The sequence below is a fragment of the Myxocyprinus asiaticus genome, chromosome 10 (genome assembly GCF_019703515.2).
Source record: "Myxocyprinus asiaticus isolate MX2 ecotype Aquarium Trade chromosome 10, UBuf_Myxa_2, whole genome shotgun sequence".
Classification (NCBI taxonomy): domain Eukaryota; kingdom Metazoa; phylum Chordata; class Actinopteri; order Cypriniformes; family Catostomidae; genus Myxocyprinus; species Myxocyprinus asiaticus.
In genome coordinates this window covers 6,311,492-6,323,834 of record NC_059353.1, presented here as the reverse complement: position 1 = coordinate 6,323,834, position 12,343 = coordinate 6,311,492, and the positions used below count along the sequence as shown (strand labels likewise).

At 33.8% G+C, this 12,343-nt stretch overlaps 1 protein-coding gene across 1 annotated transcript; it reads right to left on the bottom strand.

Annotated features, from left to right (window-relative positions):
• Window positions 1-3,669: 3,669 nt before the first annotated feature.
• Window positions 3,670-5,187, bottom strand: LOC127447431 (homeobox protein Hox-D12a-like). The gene is made up of 2 exons (XM_051709311.1): window positions 4,626-5,187; window positions 3,670-4,204 (listed from the first exon to the last, which is right to left on the bottom strand). The coding sequence occupies exons 1-2, from the start codon at window positions 5,185-5,187 to the stop codon at window positions 3,966-3,968; spliced, it is 801 nt and encodes a 266-aa protein (XP_051565271.1). The 3' UTR covers window positions 3,670-3,965.
• Between the last annotated feature and the right edge of the window lie 7,156 nt (window positions 5,188-12,343).

Here is a 12,343-nt window from a genome sequence, read left to right as displayed (position 1 = left end):
AAAAAAAAAAAAATACTATATATCAATATCAGTCATTAAGTCTGTCCTGGACCTCTTAGGTAAACGCATGAGACATGTCATTGGTTGCCTGCATTTTTTTTTTTTTTTTTTTTTTAAACTCCCGTGTTGATTTGCCCGTGTGTATTACAAGGCATTAGTAAACAATCACAGAAATACCACATCAAAGATTTTGTTCAAAACATGCATTGCTTACTGGAATTAAAGACTTTCAACACAACATTAAGCTATTTATTTCCCATGCCTTGTATTAAGGTGTATATTTTTATCTGCTCGTTTATTTTAGGTTGTCCCAGTTTCCCAACCACTTACGCCACACGGGCGGGGGAAGAAATCAAACAAAAAAACAACAACAACAACAAAAAACATTTGACTACTGAAGAAAAAAGTATATGTTTTGGTTTGTATTTGTGCACAAATGTGTAATGTTTTTTCCTCCGTCTCTTTCCGTATACTGAGATTTAGATTTGTAATGCAATGAACATTATTGACTAATAAGAGGTATGGATGCTTGTTAATATTAGAATCTTTTCTGAGTACGCTTTCATGAAATTCAGTATCCATATCATATTACACCGACATTACACAGAGTCGGAAAAAAAGAAGACTGGGAGGCGACAAAGACACCAACGTAAGTAATGTAGTTCAACTAGAGTAATCTGTGTAGAGTAATGTTATGGAAAATAAAATTGTGTTTCTATGCACAGTCTACAGCAACCTAAATAACATTTTGACACAACGTAAACGGAGTAATAGCACACTTTTCCAGAAACAACATGGAAATTAAACAAAACTACAATGACTTTCAGGGTTCAAAAGGCATGGAAAAGGCATCGTAAACTGTACCTTTACATTTGGCGTGAAGTTAAACCTTCATTTTAGCCCGATTTTGTATTCCAATGTCCAAATTCCTGATGATTTCCACAGAATTCCTTGACCCAATTTTGGAACGGAAGAGAGAGGAGAGACACGCAGATTCACACTGCCAAGTACAAAACAACTGTTCTGGCTTTGAACGTCTGTAGTCTGAGACATTACGCACCCGGCAATCACCAATAACCGTCAGCCAAATCATTTTATTGCACAGACAAAAGGATGTGCTGTAGTGTGAGTATGTTGGGTGGACTGCCACATTCCTACTGAGAGGACTGGGAAAACTACAAATTTTCTGTTATTTTTTCTTCTTTAGATATTTATACATAGGATACATTTAACTTGGTGCTGTTAAACATTTACGTACCAGACCGTTTACAAATTACATTATCTTTGTAATAACTGGTGTATTTTAATTCTGTAATGCAACCATAACCCACACTAAGGTGGTTGATAGAGACCACCATAACATTGCTTCTTGATAAAAGTGGGGAAAATGTCATTTTTGCAATACAATTTCACATGAAAAATGTTTACGTCACTTTATTTGAGTGAATTTAAAATTAAATTAATTCCATTAATAACGACCAAAGCTTAATTGTGCAAGATTAGCACTTACGACTTTTCCCTGTGGTTAAGTGTTAAGAAGAGCACAAAGGGTTACAGGCCAACAAATGATGGAGCTGTTTATCAGCCGATGTCCAAAGATTTCTTGAAAGCAAACAAAACAGTTCTTGCAGCAACATTAAGAAACCTTTGTTATTTGTACTGTATGGTAGCGCATCACATAAAGGTAGATATCCCTGTTATCTGAACGGAAAAGTTGGATTTCAAACCATATCACGCGTTTTGCCTTGTTCACGTGAGAGGAACCACGCTGCCTCTCGCAAAACTCGATTTTGCAAAAAGAACTGTCGTTTCAGTAAGTTTTCTTTTTTCTTCTTCTTCTTTTTTTGTGAATAAATTAAAAGCGTACATTTTTGTATGAAGATTACAAAATGAGTCTATGTCGGTGCAAGAAAGTCACTAACTTGACCTTAACTTTGTGTTGGCGCCCCAGTTTCTAGAGCTGTCTTATGTCTGGCAGTTCTCAGGAAAGCAATCTCACTTCGCTTGTGTCTTGTTCCGCATGTGCGATTGTTCAGGTTTTTTGACTAGTCATTTTTAAAGCAATTGTCAAGGCTTCTAACTTCGATCAAACTTATCTATCCATTATATCTATTTTATATAAATGCATTATATAATTGTATTTGTTTATAAAAAGTATTAATTTGCTTTAATTCTCCAGTATATCTTTGACTGAACGCGTAGTTTAACATAAAACATATTTTTATTTATTTAAATAATAATAATGAGGAGATTTAAAATGAGAAATGTTACGAAGACTTTAAACGCTTGTGTAGCTGCGTTTAGATTTCAGCGAAATGCTGATGTTTCAGCAGTTAAATAGTAAACAGTTTGCTCCGTGAAAATTAAACGTATTTTACCATATTTACCTATTACTATTACGTTTTTGACAAATTATTCTTACATCTTAAATATTGTATGCGAATGCTTTCTGTCTGTTTATACTATAATTGTGACTCATTATTTACCAATATCACCTTTCAAATAAATGTTGGATGGTAAACATTCAGGATAGTAATTTGTACATTAAAAATATTAAATGTGGGGAAACAATGCTAATAATGTGTGTACAGTTTGGGATATCTCAGCGTTAACTTCCATGTGTCACAAGTCTTGTCATGGACTGTAGGTGAGGTTTTTGTTCACAACCATGAAACTATTTCAAATGCCATTGAGCTTGTTTACTCGACCTAGCGTGCAACACAACAATAAACCAGATAATTACCAACTCCCGCACACTGGAAACAATATTGCCTATAAATGTTCACATATATTGTAATAAGCAATGCCACATATCAAAATATTAAATCAATAGGTCTATAATCAACAAGTTGATTTATGAAAATACAAAAATATGTATACGCAAATTAAACTTAATTTTAAAAGCGAAACATAAAACGAGATTTTATATATATATATATATATATATATATAAAGCCTATTGATTTAATATTTTGATATGAGACATTGCTTATTACAATATATGTGAAAATTTATAGGCAATATTGTATATATATATATATACTAGTGGGTACTTTAAAGTGAATTTTACCTTAAATTAGTACTGTAGTTATGACACATAGTTTCCTCGGTCATAATTCACTTGCGAATTAATTCGATTATAATTCATAAAAGACAGAGATATTCGCACACTTAAATTTGTCCATTGACAAAAACGAACTTGAGCTTGGACTCTCAGTCTCGAGGCACTTCTGCTTTTTCTTATTAGACCATTTCAGAATCACCCACTGAATTACAAGCCACAAAACCCACAAATATTGTACGAGAACGCCAAGAAGTTTAATATAATGTAGCTTTCACAGCACACTTCATAAATATTATACATAGCACTTTTGTACAAAAAGCAAATCTATATTTTCAGATCACAAGGTACAAATTAGGTTCTATTAACATTATTCGAGAGCTTGGAACGTTTATAGGACTTAAAGAAGCCATGTTAGCTGGCCAGTGCATCTTTACAATTTCAAATGCTGACATAATGTTTTGAAACAAATATACATATTTTATTACTGTGAATTTGTTTTCGTGCTAAACTACAAAGCATTCTTATATATATATATATATATATATATATATATATATATATATATATATATATATATATATATATATATATATATATGCTGTATATATATTTTGGCGATGTAAAACAAACTGACATTACAACTTTGCAATCCATCCAGTTTTGTCATTGTCACCATAAAATATCACCAGACAAAAAATAAATAAATAAAAAAATGCAGCAAATCTATGACAATAAATATTAATCTCAATATATTCTGTTTGAATATTATTGTAAAGTACAAGTACATTTTACATATTGTCAAGCCCCCAAAGTCTTTTCCAGCTAGAAGCCCGTGAGAGATGTATCTTCTGTCAATGATATCACCAACAGACAAATAAACACAGCAATTGTTCACATGTTCTTAGTACAAAGTGAAGGAATGCTCGCGCATCATAAGTCTTTTTTTCTTCATTCTGCGGTTCTGAAACCAAATTTTCACTTGCTGGTCGCTCAGTTCCAATCTGTCTGAAAGTTCCTTTCGTTTCTGTCGGTTTATAAATTCATTTATCATAAATTCGTTCTCCAGTTCGGCTAGTTGTGTCTTCGTGTAAGGTTTTCTCTTTTTTCTGGATCTCACCTGTGATGGACACCACGGCAGTCCTGGGTAAGGGGAAACATAACGATATAAATTAAAAGGTGCACTTTCTGTCACATTTTATTACAATTTATCTTAATCTAAAGAGGTTAACACCCTAAACACCAATACAACACAAACTACACACCGCCCCCTTAAAATTTGGGTGTGTGGGACGTGGGTAATTACACACCATTATTTATATCGTGTCTAAAAACAAACTACTGCTAAAAAACCAATCAAAGTTTGCCATGTCAAGTGCTGATTTAAAGTGGAAAAGATTGCACATAAGTGAACACAACAAACTGTTTGACATCTCATAAAAGAAGCACACATATAAATTCACTTGGTCTAAAGAGTAAAATGCAATGAAATCAAAGTCACAGAGAGACAGCTCGGCACAGTGTTGGTTGTATATGACGGAAGGGTCAAGAAGACGCTGCGTACCATCGGAGAAGGTTGCTTTGATACTCTGGGTGCTCACTGATGGTTTGTCAAGAGCGCTGGAGTTGACAGACTGCTTTGTGCCATCGGCCACTGGCTGGTCAATAGATTTCAACTCATTCTGTGCAACCATGTTTTGCTGTTGCATTTCCAAGTTTGAAACTTCATACTTGTTGGCAGAGCCAGTTATTCCCAGATCACTTGCGAACGTTGGGTTAGGTCGAACTGGCTCCTCTGACTTGTGGCTGACATCTTGAAAGTAGTACCTCCCGGATTCCTCCAGCAAGATCTTGTTGTGATTGTTGAAGCTAACGCCCACAGCGGATGAACTGCTGAAAAACGGCTGAGAGTAGCCACTGCAGGCGCGGCTCTGGGCCGGGGTAGTGCACGAATTTGGAGAACTCCACGGGAGCGAGCACACCTCTCTTCTACCGTATGATATCTGCGGAAGCCCAGATAGATGTGCTCCGTTGCCTCGCACATTTTGGAGATACAGGGAGTCTGGGGAGTGAAAATTCAAGAGGGGAGCAACATAGCCAGAGCTAAGAAGATTGTGCTCACACATTTCTGATGAGCTCGCCCAAACGCTTCTTACAACGGGTTTTAGTTAACCCTAAAGAATACGGGCAGGGTAACTGTTGATTTGTTAATGCACCATCACGTGATATACAAAGTAAACATTTTAGCCCCGCCCATGTGGTGACAATAGTGCGGCAAAGTCAGAAATGCATACTGCATTTGAGAAAATAAATAAATAAATAAAAAATCCCAAACAGCCAAGCACCTTTTTAGATTGCCCTTTGGCAATTGTAACTCAGCAAGGTTGCAAAAATATACTAATACCTTATTTGTATATTTAAATAATAATGTAACCACTTTAAACTAAAAGCACTTATACCATAAAATAATGCATCGGCAACGCACACTTCACCCTTTATAGAAATATGTATTTAAAAAGGAAAGAAAAGACAGCACTGACAGTATTGTAGTATGTCTTCAATATAACTCTTAAAAAAAAAAAAAAAAAAAATATAGCTGTCATTACAAAAAAAGGCTAATGTTAATTTGTTAACCGGCCAGTACTATAATTTTGGTTGTGATCAATTAAAATAAAATTAATAATAATAATAATAATAATAATAATAATAATAATAATAAAACTATATTTGGGATATAGTTATAATAACCATGATGGCCAAGGGAATGGCGACAGAAATAGTTCCTATATATTACTCAAAGCCATATATAATAATGAAACCAAAAAATACAGAATAAATTGTATATTGTTCAGTATAAACATCTAATTTACCCAACACAGACTATTAAAATGTAAGTTTTAATATTTCGTTTAATTATATTTCCGATTCATTATATTTTACAATTGTTTATATTTTAGTGTTATATCTAAAATGTATCCAAAGAATAAATTTATATTTGCAAAAGAAAAAAAACAAAAACAAAAAAACAAATCAAACTAAGAAGCACAATGTTTTTTGTTGTTGTTGTTGTTGTTGTTGTTTTTTCAAGAGCTGCATTTAGATTTAATTTTCAATACACAGAGATGAAACCAAATAGTGCTTACATATCTTATTTTTTTAGAAAAAAAGCATTTTTTTAGACGATAACTTGAAAAGCATACACGCGTTCAAAAATAAACATAAAAAACGCATGTTTACACATTATTGATTGCAATTCTTTATTTTAAAAGCTTGTATTTTTTATGAATCGTATTTTTAAATTGAAATCATTCAGACAATAATTTTTAAATGCTTGCTTATTGCCGTCTGTTTAAAAACGTTGTTGAGCAAATGGTCTATATCTTTAAACAATTGGACAGTTTTTTTTAAGGGGAATATTATGGGGAGTTTTCGTTGTCGCTGCAAAAACTAATATCAGGCTATCTTTAAAATCCACCTGGCTCTTCAATGTTTCTGATGAAGAGCCAGGTGGCTCGAAACGTCACCAATGTGCGTTCAAGTTCTTTTCCCCTTTTCTTGGTCGAGCTGAGCACTTTCTCCATTGATGTGCATGCTTTTGCTGATTGTTTTTATCTTTAAAACCCAGACAATAGCTGAATATCCTTTTATACAGCTTATATACTTTTAGGCGTAGGAATGTTTAAGTGTAGGGTATGCAGAATCGTATTTTTTTCTTACCTGTAATTGTTCGTCCAGATGATCCAAAACCAATTTATAATAAAGAACACGTTTGCACGTGCAGGCAAAGTGACTACTGTAAAAAAAAAAAAAAAAAAAAAAAAAAAAAAGGCCATCTCCGGAAAGAGTGAAGACAGTGCAACCTCCCTGTTTTTACGAGTCCAATAAATTCATGAAAACGTTTAAAATGGGATTTCTTTAGTCTGTTTCATACTCTGAAACGTGTTGCAGAAGACTCACTAACTGAGTCTTAAATAACCGTTTACATGAAAAAGACTGATGAAATATCAGTATAGTTCAAGGTCAAAGTCCAGACGCAGATTTAACAAAACCAAGTCCAAGTGCATTTAATTAGAAGGGCAAAGTATAATAATTTGATTTCGTCTGAGGTATATTTAAATATTGTTCTAAATAATTAGGTAGACAGTCTAATATAACATTAAAAGCGCAAAACAGCATGAGAGACGACAATAAACATTTTCTTTAAAAGCTTAAGTACTGCTGTTGTTAAGCTCTTCCGCGTGTTTTACGAGTTCTCAGCCCTCCGGTGCTTTCTGACCAGGCGAAATGGTGTGTATAACTTAATAACGCTACCCCATTGCACGTTTTCCCATTTGTAACAGATTACTTTCATGAAACCTATTCATTAATTAAACGCATTGCACCATTTTCTCTGTGAAATTGCCATAACAATTGCATTAACTTTTACAATGGTTTACATTTGTGATATTATTGAACAAGCGTCGATTTGAGGTTAATGCCATGCAGGCACACACTGACCGGTAGATGGCGAGACAGCTTCATGAATTGGAGGCTCATTTCAGTCAAGGTTGAGTCTGACAATGTGTCTCAAGGTCAGTGAGAAGACCCAGTTTCAAAAGTATAAAAAAGTAAGGGTAAAATGTTTCAAATCAACTCCTTTTAAAATGTATTTTTAGATTTCCTGCTAACGTAATAAGGTATTCATGTCTTAATGTTTTCAGAATATTTAAAAAAATAAAAATAAAAATAAAAGGCAATGACTAATTTGTCGACTTTATCTTAACTGCGTGCATGATTCTATGTTTAACTATAAATGTACATTTGCCTTGAGTCGTGAGTACACTATTGCAAATGTACGTGATGTTGATTTCATATAAATATTGTTTCATTTTATCTCTATATAAGCAAGGTTCAGTTTCAACATATTCAACATATTTTCTACTCCAATAATTCTGTCTGCAGCAGCCTATAGAACAACGTCTTACCTGTTAACATAGTAGCGTGAAGGATGAAGACGAGACCTACAATCTTAAAGATTTTCCCGTCAAAAAACAGTAAAGAACTGGCAGCAGGGTTGCCAGCATGTTACTGTCAAATTAGCAGTGTCTTGCTGTTGCTGAAATTAACAGCTAAATACTGTTTTTACAGCTATAGTATACAACTGTAATTTAGCAGCATATAGCCGTCAAATTACATACTATCTACTGTTGTTGAAATTAACAGCTATGTTCCCAGCATGCACTGCGGCATGAAGAAATTACTTCGATTTTTTACTATTTACTGGTTTATTTTAACGTTGTTTTTGTTGTAGTCTAAGTTACTTGTATTTTAATGTTCAGCTTTTACTTATTTACGTAAAAGTATGTTTGTTAATTGTCACCACTGTTGCGTTTTGTATGCAGAGAGTTGATATCTGTGTGTCTTGATGATAACACGAGTTATGCTGTAAGTTCATCAAAAACATAAAACACTCAATTTGCTGATATAATTTTGCTCTAATATCTTTTAATGTTTTTGCTTTTGTGCGTGATGCATCACTATTACCACATATAGTGCCATTTATAAGGTAGGATCAGACATTCAGGCTGACCTTAGATTTTGTCTTCCAAGTAGCACAGTGCAACAACTTGTCTTTTACTAAACATAAATTGACTTGCTGGAAGAACATAATATAATAATAAAGAAGGTCCAAGGTGCCAGCTCCAGAGATCACTAATCACCATAATGGTGACTTCAATCAAAACACAACTATTGATAACAAAACAACACCACTAATAAAAACTAAGACTTCTATTAAGTCTGAATAAATAATTTTGTACGTGTTTTTTTTTTTTTTTTTTTTTTTTTTTTTTTTTTACAATTTTTGTAGCTCCAATGCATTTGCCAAAGCATACATACTTATTCAAGTGCAAAGGCTTATGGGTATTTCACCATTATAACCCACAATGCAGTGCTATACTGTTATTTTACTGTGTACAGGTTGTTGTTGTTTTTTTTGTTTTTTGTTTTTTTCATAAAAAATTCACTGTTCAATCCTGGCAAAATTGTACATTTAATATGTACATTGCTTCTAAGGTTGATTTTTTTTTTATTTATTTATTTTTTTTTATTTGACTTCTCATTAGACAGACAAATGAAGGCTGATGTGAGATGATAAAGAACAGAGGTGTTGCTCAGAAACATCATGATTACAAAATTTTCATGGGGGTGGTTAAAATATACATTTTAAAATGTCACTATAGCTTTCACCAAGATGATATCATGATTTTAAATGTTCATATTCCCCTAATGCCTTGCACAGAGCAGCTATTTACCGTAAAACTAGTCACTTCACAGTGAGCCTGCTCTTGATCTCCCAGAATGCAACATTTTTAACAGCAAACTATTTTATTTAAGAATCACAGTAAATTGCTGTAGGAATTTGGCCGTAAATTTACAGCAATTTTATACAGTGTACACACTCTCACGGAGAAATCGTAAGGATTCATATGACTTTTCTAAATTTGGCTAATTCGTATGATATCGCAGGACTGCACTTTTACTACAGCCAATTTATTCTAGCCATAAATGTAAAATCTTTGGCTCAGATAAGGAAACATTACTCGTTAAATCAGTTTTTTATTCCTTCTTGTTTATTTATGTTCCTTTAAATCTCAGAGTAAAACGAATCAGGTCAGATTAAGTCATGAAAGAAATAAAAGAACAATGGTCTATAAAACGGAATTGAAAACTTCTACTGCTACAGAACGTACAAGCAATTCTATAACAATACTTAGATCATTTGGAACACTATTTATAAAAATAGTTTAGTTTTTTTTACCTTGAATCCTGAAAACAAAAATATAGATAATATATTAATAAAACTATTTAAAGGCCTACCTGTATAGATAACAAATGTTTATAAACTCTTCTTTATAAAGTTATAAATAAGCATATTTGTGGATTACTCTTTAATAAGAACCAAAATCGCTAGACACTTTGGTTAATATTATTTTTATCCTTGACTCGACGGTTTTGAAACCATATAGTGACTTTTCAGACAGGTTAGTAGAAGAGGTGATCCACCGTCTAATGAACTTAGTGTTGGTGTATTCGAGCTCGAGCTCTTTCAGCTGCAGCTTTGTGAAAGGAACCCGTTTTTTTTCCCGCGCTGAAAGAATGAACTCGCTGCTGCTCCCTCTGAGGAAATATAAAATAATTTAAATCAAATCTGATGTTACAGGGTCTTTCCATTATTCCCAAAGATTAACAGTGGTGTAACATTTATAACAATTTAAGTTCAAGTCGCCATTTAAAGAAAACTTGTTGACGTAACATTACTTAAAACCCCAAAATTGAAAATAATAATAATAACAATAATAATAATACAAATGCTACATGTACAGACCTATCCAAACAAACCTGAACTTAAAGATTATATCTTAACTTTCTTTCGCGATTAACTATTAGAGTACTAAATCTATGTTTTTGGTTCAAATGAGTGTTCATTTCTCAGCCTAACTTAATATTGACATGATTATGGCATCCAAAAGGACGCAGCCGAAAACGAGCCTCCACAACTTGAATGACATAGCTTGTCTCCCCCAAATGTAAAATAACATTTGTGTTAACATAAAATTCTTTATTTTAATAGTAGGCCATTCCCTGTCTATGAAAAGATACATTGACAAAGCATGACAAACCATTCATTTTGAATGGAAATTCAATTTCCTTCGACCTTCGATGATGTGCAACTAATGAGTTCTCCCTCTTTAAGGTGCCCAAGAAAATGCCATTTATGCTTGCCTAATAAAGAGAGGCGCAGAGTGATTCACAGAGCAGACTCAATCTTGCCTGCTAATGATGGCTTCCAGGCACGTCTGGTCTTTAGAGCAATACAGTTGACTGCTCCAATTGTTTGACCAATCCCATAACTGATGGCTTTCCACTGGCAAACAAGTCTCATGCCTGAGATCTCCGCTCATTGCTCTGTGAACTACAGGTAAATCAACGTAACCAAGGATTCTTGGATAGAAACCTGTTTAGCCCTGGTAAAAAGCAAACTCCTTAACCCTGATAGAGGCATCGCCGTAGCGCCTTGAGCTGGTGTGAACTGCCATATGCACATGTTTATTGGCTGACTGTCCATTCGCATTTTCTTTCGTTACACTTCGCCGAAAGACTGCGTTCTGAGAGACTTTGCAACCATAACAACTGTTGTCGAAATTACACCCAAAAGTTATTGAGGCACTGGCGCTGGTGTTGGCTCGAAGTGAAATGCAAGTCGCGGGAGACTCGGAGCTTATCGTGGTCGGTCGCTCCGCTGCAGAGTACACAGAGGTACCTGATGCAGACTGGCTTGAGTGCGCCCCGAACCTCTAAACTCCCAATCTAATCATTCTGTTTCCATATTTACTGGTACCTCGAAAACCGAACATATGAAGTGTAATTTAACTCTGATATGGGTCCAAAACCAAGAAAACGGGGTTCGCAGAGAACCATCTCCGTTGACAGTTAAGCTTTTATCTTTATTTTCCGGAATAATTACATAGGTCGGAAAACCTGGAACATGATTGGCTAGCTGTCACCATGTGACATGCAAATATATAGGGTATAACTGGACTAAAGGCACAGCTTTAAGTGTATGGAGAATACATTTCTTTTTTTATTTGTATTTGTTTTGTAATTTTTTTTTTTTTATTTTTTTTTTTTTTTTTTTTTTAGAAAATTGATGAATCAAAATTTGTGTGAAAAGAAACAATAACGGAATTCAAATTCTATTTTTATTATTATATTTTTTTCAAAGGTGACTTGTTACTTGGGTTGAAAGGCCCCCAGCGGGGTTAAAGTGATATCATGTAAATATAGGGACAGAAGTTACAGGGCAAAACTGATCAACTTAGGCAAATTCTTTGGAGACAGCAAGATTCTTTTTTTGGGTAACAAATGATAATATATGATATAATGTATTATGATATATCAAAATAACCACTTTTGAAAAGAGTTAACCATTTTCTGTTCATTTCAATCACACTTGGCATTTCATAACATCTCAAGTATTCTAGAAGCAAATTAATCTCAAATGTAATTGGATCAGTCAATGTGAGCCCACTTTAAAAAAAAAATCATAACAAATCTATTCACCCCACTGAATAAAAACAATATGCTTAATGGGGCCTTTAGCAACAGAGGGATTTTTACCCAAAATACTATCTTTTCAATTATTGGAAAGTTATTAAAAAAGTTTTGAAAATAAATGCGATAGTTTCAGGGATTTTCAATAGCTACATACATTTACAACTGTTAAAAAAGATATTACATATT

Coding starts and splice junctions, on each gene's coding strand:
- LOC127447431 (XM_051709311.1), bottom strand. CDS start 5,187: ATGTGTGAGCACAATCTTCTTAGCTCTGGCTATGTTGCTCCCCTCTTG. Junction 4,205..4,625: donor CAAAGCAACCTTCTCCGATG/GTACGCAGCGTC, acceptor CCCCTTACCCAG/GACTGCCGTGGTGTCCATCA.